The sequence below is a fragment of the Phyllopteryx taeniolatus genome, chromosome 6 (genome assembly GCF_024500385.1).
Source record: "Phyllopteryx taeniolatus isolate TA_2022b chromosome 6, UOR_Ptae_1.2, whole genome shotgun sequence".
Classification (NCBI taxonomy): Eukaryota; Metazoa; Chordata; class Actinopteri; order Syngnathiformes; family Syngnathidae; genus Phyllopteryx; species Phyllopteryx taeniolatus.
This window is the reverse complement of record NC_084507.1, coordinates 4,415,912-4,441,828: the sequence shown is the minus strand read 5'-3', so window position 1 is coordinate 4,441,828 and position 25,917 is coordinate 4,415,912. Positions and strand designations below refer to the sequence as shown.

The window sequence follows — 25,917 nt, the reverse complement described above, 5'->3', positions numbered from 1 at the left end:
CAATACCATTGTATAATATCAGCATGCTCGAAACTAAAACCATTAAAATGATTAAGTTACATGTTGGAGTACATGTTTTGCTAGCATCTCCACATACTGTAAAGTGCTATTGTTGTCCCTTGCATACATGAATAAGATCATTCCATATGCCTCAAAAACAACTTAAGTCCAGGCAGATAGAGGACCAGAAGGAAAGTGAACAAAGAGCAGCAACATGAGGGGGAAAAAAATCATTATTGATTAAATGAGCCTCCTAAAAATGCACGTTTGTGTTTGCTCAGAGCCTTTGTGCATTTCTGTCTCCTCAGCAGCAGCAAATACACTCTGTAGTCCAGCCAGTCAGTCCATCATTCAGGCTGCCAGCTTTGCCCTCGCAGTCCATCTCTCTCTGTTCTCTTCTTTGAGGCCCCCGCTTCGGCCTCAGCCTGTTACATAAAGCCATTTCATTTAGCAGACTTCCCTAAGCTCCTTTGTATGTTGGCATTCAGCCTCCATTAAGCAGGATTTTATTTGTATGATGAAGGTAGAGTATGGCATCTTGACTACAGGACACTTCTAGCCCACAGGCTTGCACTGTTACAGAACCACAGAACAGTACATAGGACTAAAGCATTACCCTAGACATTAAAAACTGAAAGAAAACAAAGAATAAAAACTTTTATCTCAGACTTTCCATTTGAAAAGCTTTACTGTAGTATCATACTTGAAAACTGTAAACTGTAAGAAAAAAAGATTTACAACTGTAAACAAACAGGAGTATGTATTGTAAATAGAGGTAAACTGCTCACAGGTTATCCTCGAAAGTGGTTTCATATCCATCAATGCGGAGTTGCTCTTACATTCACCTCTCTTCTTCATCACAGGTGGTCGGAGGCAAGATGACAGAATCTGGTAGGCTTTGTGCTTTCATCACGAAAGTGAGAAAAGGAAGTCTAGCAGATACTGTTGGGCACCTCAGACCAGGTATTCATAATTCCTCAAACATGAAGATCTTATTAAACTAAATGTTGGATGTGTGTTTAATAAAAACTGATGATTTTACAGGTGACCAGGTGCTGGAATGGAATGGCAGGCTTCTACAAGGAGCCACATTTAAAGAAGTTTACAATATAATTCTAGAATCCAAGCCTGAACCACAAGTGGAACTGGTGGTCTCACGGCCCATCGGGTGAGACCTCACAACCACATTCAATGTAGTACTATATTCCTTACACATGACAGGTCTTTGTTCTGAGTGTGTTTGTACATGCTTTCAAAGGCTTTTATGATTTTCACATGAAATATTATTATTATTATTATCCATCCATCCATTTTCCGTACCGCTTATTCTCATTAGGCTAGCGGGCGTGCTGGAGCCTATCCCAGCCGACTCTTTCCGAGAGCCGGGATACACCCTGAACTGGTCACCAGCCAATCGCAGGGCACATATAAATCATTCGCACTCACATTCACACCTACGGGCAATTTAGAGTCTTAAATTAACCTACCATGCATGTGTTTCGGATGTGGGTGGAAACCAGAGTACCCGGAGAAAACTCACGAAGGCACAGGAAGAACATGCAAACTCCACACAGGCGAGGCCGGATCTGAACCCGGTTCCTCAGAACTGTGAGGCAGATGTGCTAAACAGTCAGACACCATGCCGCTTAGTATGATTATTATTATTGTTTTTATTATTATTATTAATATTATTATTACATTTGTTAAGATCACAAAATGATCAATATTTAATTATATAGATTAATGGCAAATTCAACCACTTTATTTCGGCCACCACTAATCAATGCTCACAAGGACAAATGTTTGCTGTAAGGTCAAAAATTAATGCAGGCATCTCATTCAGGATAGCAGGGACGCATAAAGTAAGATCAGTCTGCGTCTTAGGATGCAGAGCTATGGCTTAGGACTCTGGCGTGGTGCTGGAAAGCTGGCGCATGATTTTTTTTGAAATGTTTTCCCCCCTACGAGACAGGACTCTAACGTGCAACTAATTTGGTCGCAAATGGGCCCAAATTTCTGAATGGTGCGGGGGGTGGGGGGGGGGGGGGGGACTGATGGTGCGTACAGGTGCCCAATCAATTGAGGCAGAAAAAAACATTTCCACGACCTGAAAGCAGACACATGAAACCCATCGTGGTCTCTAAAGCAATCAGAGATAGTTGTCATGAACGGAACAAAGGACAGGACCCAAAATGCACGACTCCAATTCAAATGGACAGTTTCAAAAAGAGAGGTTTAATAAACGGGCAGAGGCTGGTACACAGGTAGGCAATCCAAAAAGGCAACAGTATCCAAAAAACGTGAGGCAAAAAGGCAAGGTCAATAATCAGAACAGGGTCTCGTCTTACTATGAGTCGGTGACGTGGAAACAAGGATTGCTGGAACCTGGTACAACGAACTGGCGACCAGAAAGAATGAGACAGGAGGTTAAATGCATGGGGTAATTAGGGTAAACGAGGCACCGCTGGGGAAGACGCTCTCAGGAGCAGGTGTGTACGAGACAGGGGGAAAACAACAACCGGAACACACACCCATGACAATAGTGAAGGGCGGGGACCCTCCATCTGATTGGCCGTGTGCGTGTCTGTTTGGCCTTGTGCGTGTCTGTCTGTGTGTGTGTGTTTTTTTGTGTGTGCGTGCCTGCATTGGAAATGCGGGCACAAAATAAGTCAATTTCTCTCTCTCTCCTGGTTTGTACTAAGGAGTGCTGTGTGAATGAAGACTAATGTACTTGAAGTCACTAAAGCACAGCACATTCAGCATTAGGTTATTGATTCACTTGACCTCATCCTTTTCTCTCACCCTCACACTTCCTACCCCCCCCCCCCCCCCCCCCCCCCCATCCCCACAGAGATATTCCAAGGATACCAGACAGCACACATGCACAACTGGAATCAAGTGAGTCTTCAACATTTAACAATCCTTGTCTATTACATAATCGTACTGTGTCCAACTAATCACCCAAGTCTAAATCTGAATGAATTTCTTCTTTCAGACTGCCTCTCTGAATTTCTTGCTCCTTTCTCCCTCCCTCACGTTTCAATCGTTCCCTAAATTCCTTATCATTTCTCTGTTATCATACATTTTCTTCACTAAAACCACAGTAGTATTTCCTAAATGGTTGCCTCATGTCGTCTTTCAGGTTCAAGTTCTTTTGAGTCCCAAAAGATGGATCGCCCGTCCATTTCTGTCACCTCCCCCATGAGTCCCAACATGCTGAGGGATGCTCCCCAGTACTTGTCAGGACAGCTTTCAGTAAGTGACCTTACAGTGACATATGGACTGTGAGCTATCCTTAATGATAAATGGCCTTGTCTGTGTCCTTATGTGTTATGCACATGATCCACATCCAACCGATATACAATGTAGATATATATATATATATATATATATATATATATATATATATATATATATATATATATATATATATATATTTTTTTTTTTTCTTCTTTTGCATAATTTTCAATGTGCACATGGACACAACTCTAGAAAATGGTGTGTGACTTTGTTAAAACGGTCACAGAGTCACATCTATTTCGCTGACCTTTTTACCATACCCGCTCTGGATTATCAGTGGTGCGATGTGTCCATTTTCTAGTTTAAAAACCAAAACCCTCCTGGGATGAATGGGTTAAACAATTGTACTGAAATATGACATCAGCTACTTATATAATTTGAGATGTAGAAGAAATAAATTAGCATGTCCTAACATGCAGTTGTGGGTGCGTGCCTGCATGTATGTGTGTGAATGTGTGTGTCTGTGTGTGTGTATGTGTGTTTTAAGTAATACGAATTAATAAAAATTTTCATGTAACAAAAATGCTAGATTTGGGTAAGGCCAAAACAATATTACGACAGTATTTTTAAGCAGTCTTCAAACATTTTAAAGTTTGTGGGGCTAATGACACAAGATGGCAGGCTTGGAACTAAAATAAGGTTAATAATTATGTATCCGTAACATCAAATAAGCAGTGAAGAGACAAATTATCTATGGAAAAAAAATCTTAAAGATACAAATGAGAAGCAAAAAAAAAGAATAGTTTCCTAAAAGTGCAAATATCTGTTTTAGTGTTTGGGTGTATTGTGAATTTTGGTTTTATTGCATTTCCTTTGTTGTTATTAATTTTGCTTATCCAGAGCCAAAGCCTTAGTAGAAGAACACCGCCTATTCCCCCTAGGGTCCAGGTAATGGGCCCTGTCTCAAGGGCACCCTCTATTTGGTCTTTGCTCTTTGACTGTTGACTGGCCTTTTTCTGTTTCCATACTTGGGAAATTGCATTTTCAGGGAAATTAAAGCTTCATGTTTCCCTGTCAGTGCAGTGCCTTGTGTTACATTCTTCCATATGATTTCTTGCTATCACCATTTTGATTGGACTTATTATGTATTGCTCATTTTAACCCATTCATTTCAGTTTGCCTCGGTAGCGCATGCCCAACTAATCAACATCAGAAACAGTTTCCATTGCCTTGTTCAAGTTGCTGATATTAAATATTTTGTCATACATATGGGATCTTGACATAAGTATTGAAGGAGGGCATTTTAAGGACATAGGACTGGACTTATTTTCCACTTCATTGTAAAATGAACCTCCCTTTATACAGTACATAACTCCATAATCACACACATCTCCTGAAAAACTCTTCCTTGTTTGTGTTCTCGTGATGCAGAAGTATAAATCATCATCATCAATCGAGTTTTGTTTAACTTATTTGTGGCATTATTTTGCAGCAAAAGAAAGTTGAATGTTTAGTTTTACAGCCAAACGATAGCTGTACCGTGTACAAGAATATTGCACATTTGTTTTAAATTGCACTAAAACAAAGATGTAGAGCCTGTTCTTGACATCAAGGGCTACTCTTTGCTATCACGGATAGCAGTAGTGTACTTCTATAATGCTATGACATTTGACGGACTTGGGGTTTACACATTTGGATTGTTAATTTTGTTCCACCGTTTTGCACAAAAAAGATTTATAAATTCTCTCTGACAACTGAGCTCATTGACAGAATATCAGAGTCCTTCAATAAGTCCTTTGCAAAATTCAGTGTGGGATTTCGAAACAAAAAATTTTAAACTCCATAAATGTGTATATAATCAGATTATTAATAATAACCTTTCACGGGACCCATGTACATTTTTTTTATCCAACTAATTTGCTGCAAAGTTGCAAGCATGTGTTGGTTGATCCCAAGTAATATGCCCCATCGAATCACATCAGACAACATGGTTGTTTGTAAGACACACAACTTAAAGGGAACGATTAAAAAAGCGTTAAGCTACTTCAATGGAAAGCTAATGAAAATGAAAGATTGATCAAATTCTAAGTGAACCCATAAAGGTTTGTGAAAGTTAAGATTTATTTAATAGTGGATATAGAGCTAAATATGTACAACTGTAGACGTAGGATTCTGAATAACCAGGTATATTGCCCAACCATGTCAGCACTTATATGTATGTATGTGTGTTGGTATTATCTAATCTTAAAAAAAGTGCAACATTAGAACTTATTGACAACATTTTAAGAACTGCTGGTGAATGCTTACAATTGTTATTATGCATAGAGCGGTATTGTGACGCCTTTAAATAAAGTAAGTGCATTTTTAATTGATAGATTAAAATCTAAAATTGGTAAAATAAGTTCATTATCAAATAGCATAGTGTTTAAATCAGACTGTTACACTCTTATGTATAGCCACAGAGACATTGTATAGTTTGTTGATGACTTGTGTTTTGACTCTGTTATTATTCATTCTGTTTAATCGGTTTCTAATAGATTTTCTCTTCAATATATGATCATGTCATATTGATTAACATGCAGTATTCTTATAGTAGTATGATTCAATTTATGTGGGTTGAACAACTTTTTTGGTCATACGCTCCCGTCTGTTTTCACATTTACTCGACAAACTGGTCTTGGCTACATTCTTTTACAATGCTGCATGGTTAGCTGGTAGTTTTACTTGCTGGTGCTCCATTATCATATTCTTGATGAAGTATGGACAAAAACTTAGAAGATGTCTTTTTTTTTCATTTCATCCAATTGCTTTAAGGCCACTGTTACAAGTTTTACCCCTTCTAAGTGTCTGCTTTTGGCGTCCATACTTCCTTTTTACCACCTTTGATTACTCTTGCAAGAGCATGATTGATTTGTCAATATCAGTGCCCTTTGTCCAGTATCGGAGACATTATTACAGACAACATCATCACTGCTAGGTCGCATTATTCCCTGCTAGCAATGGTAGAGCATATTTCTTGTAGTATTTCTCTTCACTTTTGGTTAAGTGAAATCCAGATGAATTACAGCCAATTTCCTTTCCATAATATTTATTCATCCGTGCAAGAGAAATACTGCATGATGAATGATCAGACCAGACACAAACAATCGCACTTATGCGCACAAGTTCAACATACACAGCCATACGACTATATAGTTTGATTAGCAGTCACATACATACACATTTGTTTACTGGGGGCTCCTAATTTTAATACAGTAAAATATAAGGCTTAATAGGCATCTGTAGATCTTGTAATATGGAAATGCCAGCGCTATCCATGTTTTAATGATCTCACTGTATATTCTAATTAAATAGTTTTAAGCATGCGACTTTATCATAAAGTCATCTTAGGTATATACAGGAGAGGACCCCAAACTGTAGTCAACAATTGTCCTATATAGAGGAAATAATAGTGCAAGCCAAGACTAAATTGAGCCGGGTGAAGTTGTCTTCTCCACATTTTTTTCACCTTGTGCATTATCACAACTACTGCCTCAGATCACTGTGACTAAATTCTGTTTCTGTTCTGTACATGCAGGTCAAACTGTGGTACGACAAAGTCGGCCATCAACTAATAGTCACCATACTGGGAGCCAAAGACCTGCCACCCAGGGAAGATGGTCGGCCCAGGAATCCTTACGTGAAAATCTACTTCCTCCCTGATAGAAGGTGAGCGTTCCATTTCATGTTAATATGTGGTGATAAAATTTGCTGACTCGTTCAGTGCCAAACTCCCATAATTCAACAGTTGTACGCACTGTACCACAGTGTCTGTCGTGTTCGTGGCTCTTTCGTGTTACGATTGTAAATCAATTGTTTGCATTGTTGTTTCCCCCAGTGACAAAAGCAAGAGGAGAACAAAAACAGTCAAGAAATCCTTAGAGCCGAAATGGAATCAGACATTTATGTATTCACCGGTACATCGGCGGGAATTTCGGGAGCGTATGTTGGAGATCACGTTGTGGGACCAAGCCAGAGTGAGGGAAGAAGAGAGTGAATTCTTGGGAGAGGTAAGAAAGACAAAAAAACAAACATCTCACCAGTGTTTACACTATGCAGACAAATATGTTGGAACACTCTACATTATCACGTTATTCATTATCAGGAGTTGGGTTAGACCCCTACATCTTAATTCTACATCTCGCCAATTTATTCTGCTTCTAATTGTTTTGTTGTCACTTTTCACTTTCTGTTTTTTGTGTGATAAAAGACGTGTATCTTTCTCAATATGTTGTGCATTCGAAAGCTTTGTCCATTGGAAATACAATTGTATAATTGAAAGATAAATGCTTTAACAAGAGGAAAGGTTTTGATTTGATTATTATGAATTGCTCAATGAGTGTTTGACAAAGTCTACAACCCGACTGTGGCTTTTCACATGGCTAGATACTCATTGAACTGGAGACGGCGCTTCTGGATGACGAGCCTCACTGGTACAAGCTACAGACCCATGACGTGTCCTCCATCCCACTCCCTCGCGCCTCCCCTAACACGCAACGTAGGCAGCTTCATGGAGAAAGCCCGACACGGCGGCTTCAGAGTAAGTGCCAACTCTTTCACACACACGTGTTATAAAGCCCTGCGAATTTACGATGAGCACTTCTGTCCTGTGTGTCACATCAACCGTACTGCTTTTGCTTTTACAGACAAAGGATCATATTCATACTCAGGTAATGGTCCTACACTCCTAGGCAGCACCTTTCTGTGATGCATTTGAGTGTCTGCTGTCCTCTCGAATGATGCATTCTTGTGGCTTGATTCTGTAGCCCACACCCATGAAGGGTGCATGCTTCTGCTCCCTCACATCTGTTGCAAAGTTGCGAGCTGGTATGTTAGTTACTGGTGCTCCGCTTTTGAAATCCGCACAGGGAAGCAGACATAGGACCCCGTCAACATAAACGTCTCCGCCTATTAAATATATAACAGTCTCACTCTGCAACCTACAACCTTTTCCCTGCGAAAACTGCTCTCCGCCCTTGTTTTAATGTTGTGCTCTAAAAATGCTATAGACTCCCAATCTCACAGTCCTGACTGATAAAAACCACTTGCTTTTCCTTTGTGATGTTGTCCATTACACATGTAGGTACCTTAAAATGAAAAGCACAATTACTGTCTCATTTTGCTCTGCTTGCATTTGTGTGTTTTGAATGTGATGGTTCATTAAGCTGACAGAGGATATAGTAGATACATTAGATGCTAGTATATCCTATTAAAAGCTTTGTGAAAATCTTTATGGAAATTATATTTGTTTTTCTTAGGCCTCCTCTGCCTCTTTTGTTTTTGTTACTTTCAACAAATGCTGTACTCTCGACAGTTTTTTCATAAAAGGCATTTTGTGGGTACCTGATGGTAGCTACTACTACAGTGTTGAAAATGCTGACAGCTGTGAAAAGTTTGTGACAAACTGGGGTGAAAGGTCGGGAGCAGCATTGCAAAGTGCAGCCCTTGTCATTTATAATAATAGAAAAAAGAAAAATGGAAATGTCCACTTGACCTGACTCAGCTATGACTGACGACTGAAAACACAGTGTGGATGTGTTTATCTGTGTGGTGGGTAGAATTTTCCAGTGTGGTGATGCTCAATAGTCTCATTGAACTCAGAAAGACATCTGCTTTTTTTCATTTTCTTATATAAATGATTGAACATCACTGACAGTGTCTTTATTAAGTGCACTGTGATGTTATACTTAAGCCTTTAGTTCAAACACATTCAAACCTTTTTCATCCTTTACTTGCGCTGCCCATTCCCTACTCACCTATTCCACTTTTGTCTATCTCAAAGGATCCCAGAGGATAAGTGATGGCGAGATCTCAGACTATGATTGTGAAGATGGCGTCGGGGTAATAACAGGTAATATACTCAGCTCATATTGATATTATATACTTCTGCCTGAGTTGTCCCGAACATGGAAGTTTAGCCTCCGCATTTTACAAAGTGAAATATGAATAAGATGAGTGGATTAAGACTGTGCACCCAATAACAGCCACAACAGCAACAAGAGGGAGCAGTGAGTTTTTGTCTGCCTCTGCACTGCAACTTGCTGTTTGTCTGTTCTCGCCAAGGCTCCAGCAGAACAGCCATGCTCAACATCAGAATGAGAGCCTAAAACCACAGAATGTCCCTATGAGAAGTACATTTGTACTTGAAGTGCAGCAACCTTGGGTTTATTTTGTAACATTGCAGACGGCAAAACTGTTCATATGGTAGATTTGTCATAATGTGGTAACCACCCGCTCGATACATATCGCAACTTCTTTGGAAATTCAGCTGTCCACATTGTGTAATGTCTAAATGTGCAGAAAAACTGCTGTCGAAAACAGCACTGTGTGTATTGACTTCGACAAAGGAGAGCAGAACTCCTCCACTAGCCCCTCTGTGCTCTGCTATGATAGATTGAAAAAGGACCTACTGTGAAGAACCAACCTCTCCAAGAGCTCACTTCACTGTGCAGATCTGTGATCTCCTCCCTAGCCAACTTTACATCATCCTCCCGTGGAGGTCTGTAGGCAGTCCCATATAAATGTACCTTGCGCGCGTCGACCTCCCAGACTCAGGCAAATTAGATTGTTCTTCGGCTATGTCAAAGACTGTCAATGTGCCACTTCTACGCCACCTTTAAAGGGAATGAGAGAGGCCGCTGCGATTGGACAGGTTGGAAGCCGGCTGTGATCATGCCCACACCAGCACAGAGGTCCCTCGTTTAAATGTACTGGGGTATGCCGGTCAACCAACACTGGCTCTAACCCGCCTCCATGCAGAGTTACACCACGAGCCGCACTGAATTTATGCCAGTAACGAAAATAGAGCCCTTAAAGTTGCACTATTTGGGCGTGTACCATAAAGAGGTGCATTGATGAAGGGATGTTTCAGAATTTGATGTTACTGGGCTGTCAGAGATAGATATTTGTAGCCACCAAATCTACAAAGCTTCCATCCATCCATCCATTTTCTTTACCACTTATCCTCACTAGGGTCGCGGGCTGCCGGAGCCCCTCCCAGCAATCTTCAGGCGGGAAGCGGGGTGTACCCTGAACTGGTCGCCAGCCAATCAAGGGGAAATAGAAACAAACAACCATTCACACTCACACACACACACACACACCTACAGGCAATTTAGAGTCTTCAATCAACCTACCACGCATGTTTTTGGGATGTGGGAGGAAACCGGAGCGCCCGGAGAAAACCCACCCAGGCACGGGAAGAACATGCAACCTCCACACAGGCGGGGCCGGGATTTGAAACCCGGTCCCCAGAACTGTGAGGCAGATGTGCTTACCAGTCGACCACCGTGCCGGCCCACAAAGCTTTATAGTTAAAAATGGAGACCATGCTAGGTTTTGTTGGTATAGTCGACATGCTTTAAAAACACCATTACATCCAAATTCCTAATGGATTTGTGTCGCCCCTTCTTTCATGGGCATGTTCACAGACTACCGACCGAATGGCAGAGACTTCCAGAGCTCCACTTTGTCTGTCCCAGAACAGGTGATGTCTTCTAACCACTGTTCCCGGTCTGCTGAAATACATAGAGCACGTTCACGCTCCCCCAGCGTTCCCCCGCCTGCCAGGTAACTATCAGTTAATATACGATTGGAATAACCTCTTTATTTTCTTGTTTGTTTTTACTGCCTGTCTTTAATTGTTCATTTGTGACCTTACCTACAGTATGTGATCATACATAGTTAATTCATTCTTACTTCAATTGAATGGTGAAAAAAATCGCAATTCATTATTTCGGTTTAGCCTGTGTATAGAAGCAAGCGTATACAATCTGTGTACGCCTCATCATGTCTTTAGGATTCTCTGGCTTATGTGAATGTTTTGAGAAAAAGCCGATAATTTCGTCAGATATGATCTGTTGCTCTGAGTTCCTGATTTCAATCAGTGTAGTCCATAAAAACTGAACAAAATCTTTTTTTTTCAGTTTGACAAGGAAGTTGGGGTAAATCTTTATAGAGGCTAAAAACATGCAAAGACAGCACACACTACCAAGATCTTGGAAGGGAGGAAAAGTGACCAGTAACCCTTGATACGCTATTATTTGCTCTTAGCGTTGGAATATGTTTCTCGAAGTGTCCAGTCACAGCTTTGGTACCGTCAGACCATAGCTACTTTCCTCTTGTCCAATCATCGTTTTGTATTTTCCAGAGGTTTGCTCTAAATCAGTGTCACTGACAGAGCAAACACACTTACCTAAATTGTTGAGGAGTATACTAAATAATTTTTTTCCCAAACAACATTCCGTTTAAGAATTTGTAAATGACAAAAAAAAATTGTATTCATCCTTTTTGGTATATGTGAAAAAAATCTGGCCATTGTGTTCAATGAACAAAAGTATACTTTCCCCTATAATTTTCTCATCTGGTTCACTGTGGGTTTGCGCACCTCCAGCATCCTCTACTTCCGATTGTCCATCTCTGCTCCCTCTTTAACACCATCTCAGATCCATCTCTGTCTTCTCTCCTCCATCCATGTGGTCCAAGCCATTTTCTCACCCTTCCTCGAACCAGACACACTCAGACTAGTGTTGCTTCTCAAAAGGAACCCATGTAGATGATAACCCACACTTGAATGTAATCCCACTAAACATGTTTCAACCCATTCAACTGAAAACCTTCAATCTATAGTCTTTTTTTCACTTCTCCAATACAACTCCCATCTGAGTGTGGAATACTTTATGCTGACACTGTGACTTGTTTGATTGTCTTACATCACATAAATGTAAATTACAACCCCAATTCCAATGAAGTTGGGACGTTGTGTTAAACATAAATAAAAACAGAATACAATGATTTGTAAATCATGTTTGACCTATATTTAATTGAATACACTACAAAGACAAGATACTTTATGTTCAAACTGATAAACTTGATTGTTTTTAGCAAATAATCATTAACTTAGAATTTTATAGCTGCAACACGTTCCGAAAAAGCTGGGACAGGATCATGTTTACCACTGTGTTACATCACCTTTTCTTTTAACAACATTCAAGAAACGTTTGGGAACTGAGGACACTAATTGTTGAAGCTTTGTAGGTGGAATTCTTACCCATTCTTGCTTGATGTACAGCTTCAGCTGTTCAACAGTCCGGGGTCTCTGTTGTCGTATTTTACGCTTCATAATGCACCACATATTTTCAATGGGAGACAGGTCTGGACTGCAGGCAGGCCAGTCTAGTACCCGCACTCTTTTACTACGAAGCCACGCTGTTGTAACACGTGCAGAATGTGGTTTGGCATTGTCTTGCTGAAATAAGCAAGGGCGTCCATGAAAAGGACGTTGCTTGGATGGCAGCATATGTTTCTCCAAAACCTGTATGTACCTTTCAACATTAAGGGTGCCTTCACAGATGTGTAAATTACCCATGCCATTGGCACTAACACAGCCCTATACCATCACAGATGCTGGCTTTTGAACTTTGCGTCCATAACAGTCCGGATGGTTCTTTTCCTCTTTGGCCCGGAGGACACGACGTCCACAATTTCCCAAAACAATTTGAAATGTGGACTCGTCGGACCACAGAACACTTTTCCACTTTGCATCAATTCATCTTAGATGAGCTCGGGCCCAGAGAAGCCGGCGGCATTTCTGGGTGTTGTTGATAAATGGCTTTTGCTTCGCATAGTAGTGTTTTAAGTCGCACTTACGGATTTAGCGCCGAACTGTATTTACTGACATTGGTTTTCTGAGGTGTTCCTGAGCCCATGTGGTGATATCCTTTACACATTGATGTCGTTTTTGATGCAGTGCCGCCTGAGGGATCGAAGGTCACGGGCATTCAATGTTAGTTTTCGGCCTTGCCGCTTACATGCAGTGATTTCTCCAGATTCTCTGAACCCTTTGATGATATTATGGACAGTCGATGAAGAAATCCCTAAATTCCTTGCAATTGTACGTTGAGGAACATTGTCCTTAAACTGTTCGACTATTTTCTCACGCACTTGTTCAGAAAGAGGTGAACCTCGCCCCATCTTTGCTTGTGAATGACTGAGCAATTCAAAGAAGCTCCTTTTATACCCAATCATGGCACCCAGATGTTCCCAATTAGCCTGTTCACCTGTGGGATGTTCCAAACAGGTGTTTGATGAGCATTCCTCAACTTTCTCAGTCTTTTTTGCCACCTCTCCCCACCTTTTTGGAAGGTGTTGTAGCCATAAAATTCTAAGTTAATGATTATTTGCTAAAAACAATAAAGTTTATCAGTTTGAACATTAAATATCTTGTCTTTGTAGTGTATTCAATTAAATATAGGTTGAACATGATTTACAAATCATTGTATTCTGTTTTTATTTGTTTAACACAACGTCCCAACTTCATTGGACTTGGGGTTGTATATACGTTTTAATACTGTAACTTGATTAAAATAAAAGTATTGTGTACCCAAATTAGCATTTGCATATTTTTGGAGTGAACATTTTGAGGGCCATCAATCTTATGTTGACAGTGTATGTGTACTGTGTCTTCAAATGGTTGAACACAAACTGTAGTTTTCAGTTAAACAGGATAGAAAAGATCAACAACCAAACACCTCCCATCCATCATCAGCAATTTGCACATTCAGTATTTTCATCATCTTAATTGTTATCATACAAACAGTCATCTCATTTCCCACCCGAAATTGGTCATGAAGTCCTTCAGGTATGCATGATTGCAGAATAGCCCTCAGTTCATTATGCAGTCACATCAAACAACCAATTCTGACCAGCTGTGATATTTTTTCCCAGCCGAAACCACCGTGTGTACCCAATCTGCCGTGAGGAAGCAGTCAGGTTACTGCGTTCCACTAGGATATCCCGTGCCTTTTCTGAGGGCACCTACTCTTCTGACTATGACTTTGAGAGGTATTGACATGCAGTGCTACTGCATCTCTGCATCCGCCATGTCTCCGTTGTTGGGTTATCTGTGACTGTGATGCCAGAAAATGATATCAAGTTGGATATCGGTTTCTGCCGAGGAGACATCACTGCTCTGAAGTTGTGTATATGTACATGAGTTGTACACAACTGCCTCTGTGCTTGTAGGCTGAGGCTCAGAGCTATTTCTGTTGCTGCTGTCAGCTGTATGACTTTTCTGTAAATTGCTGGCCAGCACGTGACTGTTGCTTTGTTGATGTCTTTGTTTATGTTTCCCATTTACATTGTGCAAGCAGCTGTATGCCGATACATGCTGTGCATGATTCTTAATATACTTCTTTAAATTGAATTGGCAGCTACTTTTTGCACACCAATACTTAGGTATCTGGGTTGCATTGCTTGGAACAGCTAAGTAACTCTGTGATTTCTGTCCTACTTGCCCTTTGAATTCTGGTGTCTGTCCAGAATGTGATATTGGGCTGATAACAGTACAATACTCCCAGGACCAATGCCAGTGCCCCAGTGGAAAAAATAAAATGAATTCTCTCTCATGTTCCTTTTCCATGAAACATTGTAAATGACCACTCAATCTTCTGCCATCTGACTTTCAGTCAGGAATTGCACTTGTGCATTTCTGTTCTTCCTCTGGGTTGGGGGGGACAACTGATGAGTTCTCAGAACTCTTTCAAAACGTTTGAATGACTTTATTGAAGTGTCGAAAAATGTCCCCAAGGCTCAGCTGGACTCAAAATCAGCACAGATAATTATTAACAAAAGCTCCTTGTCACATTATCTTTTAACGCGGCACAGAAAGAAAAACGTTCACTCGCTGAAGAATCCGATGCCCCTGACTCCATATCTCGATACAGTTTGTTTGTCAGCATTCAGTCAGAGGCAAATCAGCTTAAAGGCTTGAAGCTGGATGAAGGCACAGGAAAGAGAAAAAGTCATGGGGTAATATAGACAGACGTGAGTAAATACAAGCATTTGGGGACTTTTTGCTTTTTGATAGGCTTATTTAGACGACATCGCCGTAAGACTTGGATTGAGGAAATGGTACTCGTGTTGAAGTGCGCTGCCACAGAGTGCAGCTTGAGCGGGACAAAGCTGTTGTATAGCATTATAACAGGCAATCAAACAAATAACTAGGTGCTATTCCCAAGAGTGAATATGCCGACAAATAACACAGCTTGTTTTCTACCATGCTAACAGCTCATGATTATGGTGGCCATTACTGTAAATATTTTTTAAAGTTGTAAAGCCTTTGTAAGGTTACTAACTGATTAACTTTGTACTGAAACCTTCTCTACAGGACATAGTAAACACATTTTAGGAAGCATTTTGGTATCTCCCTGCCTAATACGAAGACACATCTACATATATGTTAATAGGTATTAACATGGCTTTTATTAGTTCATTCAAGTTTACATTTCTTATCACATGTTTAAAACTGATTACGGACATTTTTAAAGATTATTATTTAAACAAGCACCAAACCTTTTTTTTTTTTTTTAAACATTATGCATGTTCAAAAACCCAGTATTGTGCCACGATGTGTTCATTCTTAATTTTCGTACTTGGGTGTGTTTTTTTTTTCTTTCTTTCTTTCTTTCTTTTTTTATGTATGTATCATTATTGTTGATAACTAATTGTTTTTATTTACAGCTCCTCAAATTGTATTTGTACTCTGTTTGCCAAAATAATATGTTTTTTTCTGCTGAGAATAACAACTGAATGTAATATGAATATAACCGTTACATTTACCTCACAGAGCACTTTGGTACCTCAAACATGCTGCACATGAGCACTGAGCCACTAGCATGAGCACAGAGTGTTATACCTGGCACACTGCACAGCTATCTCACTGCAGATTGCCCATAACAAAACAGAGGCATCGAATAGTAAGGCAAACAGTTAATCCGCCTAATTTAGTAATTCAGCTACTCAGAGAGCATTGTCGACAAGGCTTAATTGTTGCATGTACCGTAATTGGAATCATATAAGAAATGTAAATCCTAGTTACTGTTCTCAGTTGCTGAATCATCTGATTTATTTATTTGATTTTTTTTTTAATTCTCCCCTTAAAGGACCACACTTGTATTTTTGTATGCTTCGAGTTCAGTTACTTATTTATTTAAATACAGTACAGCATTTGGTGTCAATCTGCAGAATGAATAATGAAACAATAAATATACACTTAAATAATTACTACTACGATACTGTGGACCGCTAGTGCACGTGTCAAACTCAAGGCCTGGGGGGCAGATCTGGCCCCCCACATCATTTTATGTGGCCCACGAAAGCAAATCATGTGCATCAACATCTGTGATTCTTGCTAAAATCTGTACCGAAATTTTAAATTGTTATATGCAATAAATAATGTTAAAATATTGCAAGCATTTTTTTGTTACCATCCAACCTTTTTTTTACAGTAACTGAACAACATAGTATCCTTGACTTCTGATTTCAGAATTGGTTATTCATCTATTTGTTGTGTACATGCAATAATGTGAGGAGATTAACCATTTATATGGTTTCACAGTCATAACGGCCATCTGAGGGAAATCGTAACTACAACAAAAATGAGTTTGGCACCCCTGCGCCTAGTGTGTTGTTATAAGAATATTTTCATATTGTTATGAAAAGACTAGACACAGCGATGTGATAATTACTGCAGCCCTCTTCATGTTCATGTCGATTCTCTGTTCTCAGGTTGGAAAGCATTTAACATGTGCCTGTAATCTAATGAAAAGTGTAAAGTAAAAACTGCACACAAAAGCACGTGTGGTCCTTACTGAACACATGCCCAACCACCGGTGTGGTCCGTAAACAAATGCACCTATTGGAGGGTAACCGCTGTCATACACGCTGACCTCCCTTCCATCCTACTGTCCCTGCCCCATGGGGCCCCACTGAGTTCCTGCCTATCTCTCAATAACCTCTATAGGAACCATGGAGCCATGGATAGACACGAGTATCACAGCAGGTCCCGATCTGCAGACCAGCGGCCCACAATAGAGCGCCCCGCATCCCGATCACGCTCCACTGAACGCCCCCACGACTCATCGATGATGAGGTCCATGCCGTCGCTACCTTCTGGGAGGTCAGCCCCTCCCTCACCTGCCATGACGAGGTGTGACCCAGACTGGAGTCATCAACCAACTCATTACGATTTCAGACTCTGGCCTTCGTTAGACAGTGACTTCCCTGAGGCATTTTAATTGAAAGACTGGGAGAATAAACCTAAAATTAAGTTAGGATTTTTAGCATTTCTATATTAAATAACGTACAGTGAAGATAATACAGAATACGGCTATCTGGGAATGTAAACAAACAGCATCAGTTTGTGGTACAGCAGGTTTTTTTTGTTGTTTTTTTTTTTTTTTACAGTTATCAGACTACTACATATAGATTAATCAAATTATTAGTATAAATTAAATTTAATCAGTTTGAACAATATCTTGTTTTTGCAGTGTATTCAATTGAAAATAGGTTGAATAGGATTTGCAAATTATTGTTCTCTGTTTTTATTGACATTTTACACAATGTCCCAACTTCATTGGAATTGGGATTTGTAAGATACCAAAATGTTAATAATATGTTACTTTAGCCCTGGAATGTCAACAAAGAAGGTTAATTCCACCTCTATTAAATATTTGCCTGACTAAAACATTTGTTGAATAAACTAAACGCAAATACTAACCCCAGAAGTTACCACTCACCCTGAGCCAACTAACTTGAATGAGGGAGGAGATCATTTCACCACCACCCAACACACACAATCCCAATACCTGCTCCCCTTCCTTATTTCACCTAAATGAACCCCCCTTGCCCATTTCTGTTTTGTTCACAAGAGTACTGATGCTGCATTTTCTTGACATGTCCAAAGCACGCTAATCCTGGCACCAGATACAGTGCTGTTTCATTTTGATTTCGGAACACTGCTCATACACCTTTGTGAGTATAGCAGTGTTGAGCCAACTTTTCTTTTGTTTACTTACTAATATCGACTGATGCTTTTACCCCTTCGATCGCATTCTTTGTTTTCCTTTCTGATTTGAGTTCAAGCCCTTTTGGAGACGGTCCGAACGCATGGTCGCAATGGTCTGCTGATTCTGCATTGAACTTTTTTCTTCTTGCAGCTTGACGACTGCACATGCGTTTTAACGCCTTTTTTTTTTTTTTTTTTTTTTTTGCAGCTCAGTTCTAAACACTTGATGCGTCCCTTCACTCTCATGCCATGTGCCAAACTTCATTGTTGCGAGCCTCGTCTTTCGAATGCAAAATGCACTGAATTCTAGATTGATCTCGTGATTGTCTTGTCAACTACCTCACGCTGATCCTAATTTGGTCAAAGCAAGCATTTGAATTAATGTATTGATCACATTTACATTGTCAGATTGAGGATGATAAATTTGTGTTACACATTTTTAGCTTTACTTTATGGATTATCATTATTCATAGACTCAAGTAAACCAACAGGTTTCTGCCTTAAGTTTTAGGTGGGTGCGCCATGTAGCACAAGCTGCATCCATCCATATGACGACTGATTTGTGTCTTACCACGCTTTCTCCAACTTTGTGTCGTATAGGGCGCACCCTCATAGTGGATCAGTCCAGACCAGCCCAAGCAGTACGCCAGTGTCCAACAGACGAGGACGGCAACTGCCCCAGATTCCATCCAGTGGGAAGGACAGAAGTAAGTCGTGTTCATTATCTTTGTTAGTACTGTATGTGCAAATTATGTTCCTTAAGTGACAGTCTTTCATATTGTGGGTTAGCGGCGCAATATCGCACAAATTTTGTTTTGGGCTAAACACCGGTGTTGACTCCCACACTTCACTTTGGGAAGGTGAAAGATAAAATAAATGTTTATTTGTTCTTCTTTCTTGTGGTCGGAATGAAATCATACATGAAGGACGTTTCATAACATGTCTACTCGGTTCCCTTCCTTTTTCCCCCGTAGAAGATGGAGACGAAGGAACCGAGCCTCGTGAAGGTCTGTACCTGTGTGCACGGGGTTACGTCTTCAGAGTGAGTAGTGCTTGAGCCACACCTCACGCTGAACACTAAAACCCTGTCTGCAACGGTGCTTGCAGATATGTTTGATGTACAGTCGTGTACTGTATGTAGCGTAGTGTGAACTCCTGTTTTGTCATAATATTGTTCCTCTGTGTTGGCCTGTGTGGATCCCATTATTAGTGTTCCTTTCTAGTGTGTCTTTGTCTTGAGTCAGTCTTATTGATTTATGTTAAAGATTTGGATGAACTTGATATTTTTCACTTGTGCTTCAGACACAATTATCTAACCTATCATCATCTTCTGCATCATTCTTACGCTTGTAAAGTGACATTTGTAAGATATGTAACATACATTGTCACCGCTCTTTTAAAATATGTGCTGACTCTTGTCATGTGCTGCAAACGTTGATGTGCAAGTGTGTTTTTTAAATTCAAATTTTCTGAGACAAAAGAGTTGGTGTGGCTTACAGTGATTGGAGGGTAGGACTGGGACAAAGTTTGCAGGAATTAAAAAGCACAGACAGTCCTGTAGGACTTGTCAGAGCATTTGCAAGACTCTTTCATCATTGTCAGAGTCGATTAGGGCTCTCCTTGTCTTCTCTATACAGCTCTTCTCTCTGTTGCTCTCTGAGTCCTGCCTTCCGTCGGTAATTCTTTCCAAGCACTTTTAGTAGTACTCCCGCTTTCTGGACCACTCCTACCTACCCTTTTCAATTCTCATTTTTTACTCCATCTGTCCTTATCCCTCTACCTTTTCTTCATGTCTGTTACTTTGTGTTTCTCTCAACCATACATTTTGAGACATCAGCAACTTGGTGTGTGTGTGTGTGTGTGCGTGCGTGCGTGCGTGTGTGTTTGTCAACCATCACAATTCTGCTGAAAAAATCCTTCTTTCCATTAGAAGACACAGTAGAGGAATTTGGGTCACTTGGACCTCAGGATAGTGGCTCAGGTGTGTTTATCCCAAGAGAAACAGACCCAGACCCTGTTTAATCCGTCATTCTCCTGAAATATGTAATCAAATGTGCTGGTCAGCTTATTTCCTTTTTGCATTTTTTTAAAGTGATTTTTCCATTTCTACATTGTACTGCCTGTTTATATGACATGCATCAGTCCTTTGGTGACATGGTATTAGTACAACAATACAGTGCCATCTGGAGTGCCAAGTGACCTTTGGATATATTGACCTTGGAGTCAGGAGTTGATAGCATGCCCATGCAACGTATCGCCTATGGAGGCAAATTTGATGGCAGATCGATATAGCTATTTTATTTATATTAAAAGTATGAACTCCTTTAATATTGTAGTTTTGTCAAATGTTCTCAATGTTTGCAATTTATGACCCTTTCTGAGCCGCCTTCTGTGTTTCCACCAATAGCATTTTGTACAGAAACGATTCAAGGTGCACCGCTAAATGGGAGGAAAGGCAAGTCGTCTGGCATGTGTGATTGTGTGTGATTTTCTCCATAGGCACTCGCCCAATCAAGTTCTTTGTGTGTGGCGTTCTTTAGTTTGCTACTCTGCCTTTTTATGCATTCCATTGTGCGGTAACCAATATGTCATAGGATCAAATTAGATGCGTGAGTGGTTGGTTATTACTTGAATTTAAATTTAATATTGACAGAGCCCTGTAATTTAGATTTTTGCTGCACCCGTACGACATCCAAGACTTAATTCTCACCTTCACCTCAAAAACACCGTCTACATATCAAATTGCAAACCATTTAAATGTAAGTGAGATATATTAAATTTAAAATAATCGCAAAATATTTATCTCAAAAACAGCTCCTTTTTTTAATTACAGGAGACAAATTCTTATTTATTTGTTTTAGAAGCAAATACTGTACCCCATTACAGCAAGTGACCAGGAGATGGCGCGCACGTCCTACTTAATAAATGCAAAAATACATCACAGGGGAACTGTCCATTATGTAGGTGCTGAAGAGGAGAAGAGCTTCGTCGCTCTTGTTTATTTTTAGCTCAGCGTTTTAACACCCATACACTTTGGCTCATTTTAAGTCAGGTGAAGATATATGAAATCGTCTTATTTTAGAACTTGGACCAATGTGGGTATGTGTCCTTGTTATTTCATCTTGCCTCAGGTCTTTTTGTGTATTGTTTATGTCTCGCCGTAGAAGTAACTTGGGAGGACCAGCAGCGAGGGCTTAATGGCTCGCTGTCTGATGAAGGGATGCATCCCTCCCTCATTGTCACAGGTTTGTTGGTCTGGTTGTGCAATTCTGCCTCTTTTAACACCCTGTGTCAGTTTCACGGAGGATTGGCCTCCATTCACGTCCAACAAAGAAACAAAAGATCTAGTAATGTCAGCTCTATATAACAGATGTTAACCCTTTTTGGGGTAGCACAACCATTGGCTTGTGTTTTAAATGTGAACATATAGCCTCTGGGTGGCATCCTCTAGTTTGGCTTTCTTGTTTTTGTGTGTGGTGTTGCGGTGCTGCATGGAGTTGTTAGATTTGGGTAATAATAATAATAGTGCAGCATGGTGGCCCAGTGTATAGCATGTCTGCCTCACAGTTCTAAGGTTTTTGTTTCAAATATCAAGCTCAAGCACTCCTGTGTGGAGTTTGCATGTCCTGCCCCCGCTTTTCTCCGATGACTCTGACTTCCTCACACATACAAAGAAAAACATGCATGAAAGGTTAATTGAAGGCCCTGTCCATATGTGTGAATGTGAGTTTGAATGGTTGTTCGTCTACACATTTGTTTCCTGCAGTTGACAGGTGACCAGTCCAGGGTGCACCCTGTCTTTCTCCCAAGGTCAGCTGGGATAGCTCTCCAGCTCATCCCTGACACTAATGAAAACAAGCAGAGTAAAACAAAAAAATGGATGGATGGATGATGATAATAGTAAATATCCATCCATCCAGTACACCACTTATCCTGTTCAAGGCCGTGGGGTGCTGGAGCCTAGCCCAGCTGACTTTGGGTGAAAGATAGACTACACCCTGAACTGGTTGCCATATATATATATATACATATATAGTGTGTGTGTGTGTGTGTGTGTATACATACTGTATATATGTATATAGAGTGTAAATACATAATGGTCATGTGTTGCCACAACAGATAGGTAGCTAGATAGACGTAGACAGATGGAAAGATACATAGATAGCACAACGGTAACTGAGCATGCCTTCTTGTATGTACCATGTATTCTTACGATGATATGCATGCTATCTTTGTGCTCCATTCGGAACCTTGAAATATGATACAATGACAAAAAAAAAAATTATACTACACCCAATATGTACCGTCAGTGGAACTGTTGATATGCATAATATGTATGCATAATATTGCACATTAAAGGTCATATTTGAACAATGAGTACAAATTGAGAGGAATAAATATGGATAATAATATGAAGAGCATATATTTTAATATGAATAATATTGACTGTATGGACTGTCCAAAAGTCTCACACACAGTTGAGAGTTGTTATATAAGTGAATAGCGAACCGTATAAAAGAGGATTTGAACCGGTGTATAAGTCTGTTGGAGAAAGAGCTCCTCTGCTGCTGCAGAGTGTCATGAAGAGGATTTTTCATGATTGAAAAAAAGTTTGCCCCGTGATCACCGGTCCTTCACTGAATCAAACATCCCATGAGGTCGCCAGCTTTCATAATTAGATTCATGTCATAACACTCATCACCAGGCTGTAAAGAAAGCCTTTGTCATTGTCTTCAAGGTTCGATATACAAGTAGTAGTAGTAGTAGTCGGAGTGTTGGTGAATCAAACCTTTGGTAAAACTCACAGTAATAATAGTACTAGTAATAGCAGTAGTAGATCATATTCTCACTATCTGTTAATCTTAATATCAATACAATACTTTATGTTTGGATATACTGCGTTTAAATCATAGCATCTTAAGCTCAATTACATGAGGTTTAATGAAGTGACCTAAAATTTTACTAGCTGATTTTTTTTTATTTTTAAATGTTTTTTATTTTAACTCTAACGCCATTAGCATGCACAAAGAGATGAAAGCGGATCAGCCACTTCACAAGTCTAACAAAGTATTTTAATGTGACACTATTGACCTGAATTTTGAACTCATGAGCTTAATTCAAGCCATCCAAAAGGATTAGGTCTGGATAAGACTTTTTTTTTTTTTTAGCTATCTGCGGTCATAGCTACGTTTTCATTTTGCGACACAAAGGAAGGAGACAAAAGTTAAACAAGACCTGTGGGAATTAAGTCACTCGTTAAGTTTTGATTCAAAAACATTTATTCACTGAAGAGACAGCAAATATTTGCCAGAATATTTCAGGCTTCATTTGAAGTTGGCTGAAACTGAGGAGGCAATGAAGAAAGGGAGAAAAATGGAATGGGAAAAAAAAGCAGATGTGTCGAATCACTTTCTTTCACCAGTCAATGCCTCTGTGTGTGTTGATCCGTCAACTTACTCCTGGTATATTTTCTGTGCTCTTTCCTTTTTGTGCTTACCTGATTGTAGTTCAATGTTGGTGTGTCTTTTATTTCCAATTTTACAGCTCTTTTCCAGACTTGACTTATACAGGCTCAATTGACCGCTCCCTCCCCTCTTACCGACCCTCGTTTCACTCCTCCAACTCCAGACAGCTCAAGTTTCTGTCTGTTTCGGTGCATTAACATGTATTTATTATTACAGCTTGTTTTCCTTTAAAGCACAGAGCCTTCCCCAATTACAACTCCTCTCCAGTTATCTCTAATGAAAAACTCAGCTTCTACCTCAGCCTCAGTGTTCTATGTTCGCTGTTGACCATTGTCCTGTCATTGTTGTGTAGTATTGTTGTGTTGTGTCCCGCCCTTCCCCGAGCCTTCATCCTCTCACCCTGACCCTCCATACAGTGGCCGTTTCTGTGATAACAGTGGTGGTGTCACCCTCTTTCCGTCTTCACCCCAACCCCTTCTTGCATCCTCTCACATCCATCTTCCTCTCCTCTGTCTGTGTCTGTCCATTCTGGATGTGATCCCGGAAGACACAGCCTCACCAAGTTGGACGAACTCAGGTCTGCCTTTTTCTTCATCATCTTCTTCCTTCTTTATTTCTGCTTGCCCCACCCCATGGATCCCCCTGGCTTGCCCTTGCCACCCACATCCACTGAATTCAGTCATCTTTTTCGCTTTGCTCGACATTTGCACACTTTATTGTCCGTGTCATAACGATTCTGGCTTCTTGGTCATTCATTCATTCATTCATTCATTCATTCGTTTATTTATTTATTTATTTATTTATTTATTTTATGTTTTTACATTCTGACTGTGTGACTTCAGCAAGAAAACCATCTTATTGCAGCCTTGTTGCAGAGCTTGCCATACACCATTCTTTTTAGAAAAAAAAACGAAAAAAAAATGAAAATATCTTGTGGAGAAATACAGTACTGTCTCCACCTTAATGTTTTTACCAAAAATGTAACTCAGTACTGAAGTTATTTAGCAAAACCATATTATAGATTATTACCCAGTAATAAGCAGCAACACATAAATGAGAGATAGTGATAGTGTCAGACACAGTTGCAGGGCTGCAGTTACAAAGCTCGTTTAAAAAACAGCAATGTCTCCAATTAGATTATAAATTTAACTTAAGCAATATTGTTCACAAATCAGATTGCAACAGAGTTATCAATAACGCTGCCTCTGTGTTATGAAAAGAAAAATCTTGTTGATTTGGACTGCGGTACCAATAAACAGAAAGAAAATTCTTGCTAAAAGTAGTTATAATTTAATAGTAATAATTTGCTCACCTTTCTCTGTCATTGTTCGCTTGTGTGTGCGCGCGCGTGCGTATGCGCGTATGTGTATGTAAAACTAAGCCTGGTGTGTGTGTGCATGACACTTTATTCATCCTGGCATTATCATTGGAGAGAGCAGAGGGGATTTTACATGAGCTTTATAATTGCATTTCTATTTTGTTTGACTGCCTGGAGTTGGCTGGCAACAAATCCAGGGTGTACCCCGCCTCTCGGCCAAAATTAGCTGGGGTAGGCTCCAGCTCACCCAAAGCGCTAATGAAGACAAGCAGTTTTGAAAATACTACCACTACTACTACTACTACTACTACTACTACTACTACTAATAATAATAATAATAATGGATGTGAAAAACATAAAAGCTTTTAAAAGCATGTACAAGCAGAACATGAACCTGCCATATAATGACTACAGTAGTACATTGAGTGCGATCGTTAGCTGTTACCTGATGAGCCGTGAGACCACCAGTTCCACTTGTGGTTCAGATTTGCATAGTGCTTTTCTTAATACTCTAAGACGCTTTACAACAAACAAAGAGGCAAAAAACAGTTAATGCTAACATTAAGGGGGGTGGTGTGCAGGAGGATGGTCAGATGTTGTGGGTGATCTTGAATAGGTGTGCTATGTGAGTGGACTTTTAAATGAGGTGAGTTTGTGGGTGTGTGTGAGTTCTGAAAGTCAAGGGGCAGCGAGTTCCAGAAGCTTTGGGCAGCGTTGGCAAAGGCTCTGTCTCCCACAGTGCGGTACTTTGTCTTGGTGATGGGGGTAAGAAGGTTGGTGTCAGCTGAATGGAGGCGACAAGTGAGGGAGTGGCGATGGAGGAGATCACTCAGGTATGAGGGGCGAGGTTGTTCAGAGATTTGTAGGTGATGAGGAAGATCTTCTTTATACGTTGCTTATTGGGAGAAAGTGAAGGTGACAGAGGATAGGGATTATAGGGGAGTGTTCTCTGGGGCAGCAGTGGGTGAGTAACAGAGCAGCTCAGTTGTGAACATATTGACTCTTTTGGA

The 25,917-nt window shown here is 40.2% G+C and overlaps 1 protein-coding gene across 28 annotated transcripts in view; it reads left to right on the top strand.

The window, feature by feature from the left end:
• rims2a (regulating synaptic membrane exocytosis 2a) overlaps positions 1-25,917 on the top strand; it is a 173,029-nt gene that overhangs the window by 111,155 nt on the left and 35,957 nt on the right. For 9 of the 28 annotated variants that reach the window (XM_061776509.1, XM_061776507.1, XM_061776518.1 and 6 more), the window contains 15 exons: positions 864-963; positions 1,045-1,168; positions 2,852-2,898; positions 3,143-3,255; positions 4,141-4,188; positions 6,818-6,948; positions 7,118-7,289; positions 7,666-7,819; positions 7,926-7,949; positions 9,062-9,130; positions 10,710-10,848; positions 14,005-14,121; positions 17,081-17,266; positions 18,725-18,831; positions 19,099-19,131. In XM_061776509.1, the coding sequence (XP_061632493.1) occupies positions 864-963; positions 1,045-1,168; positions 2,852-2,898; positions 3,143-3,255; positions 4,141-4,188; positions 6,818-6,948; positions 7,118-7,289; positions 7,666-7,819; positions 7,926-7,949; positions 9,062-9,130; positions 10,710-10,848; positions 14,005-14,121; positions 17,081-17,266; positions 18,725-18,831; positions 19,099-19,131 (1,564 nt within the window). Of the gene's footprint in view, positions 1-863; positions 964-1,044; positions 1,169-2,851; positions 2,899-3,142; positions 3,256-4,140; positions 4,189-6,817; positions 6,949-7,117; positions 7,290-7,665; positions 7,820-7,925; positions 7,950-9,061; positions 9,131-10,709; positions 10,849-14,004; positions 14,122-17,080; positions 17,267-18,724; positions 18,832-19,098; positions 19,132-23,981; positions 24,167-25,917 lie in introns of those variants that run through there. The other 19 variants (XM_061776514.1, XM_061776521.1, XM_061776506.1 and 16 more) reach the window with 12 other exon arrangements.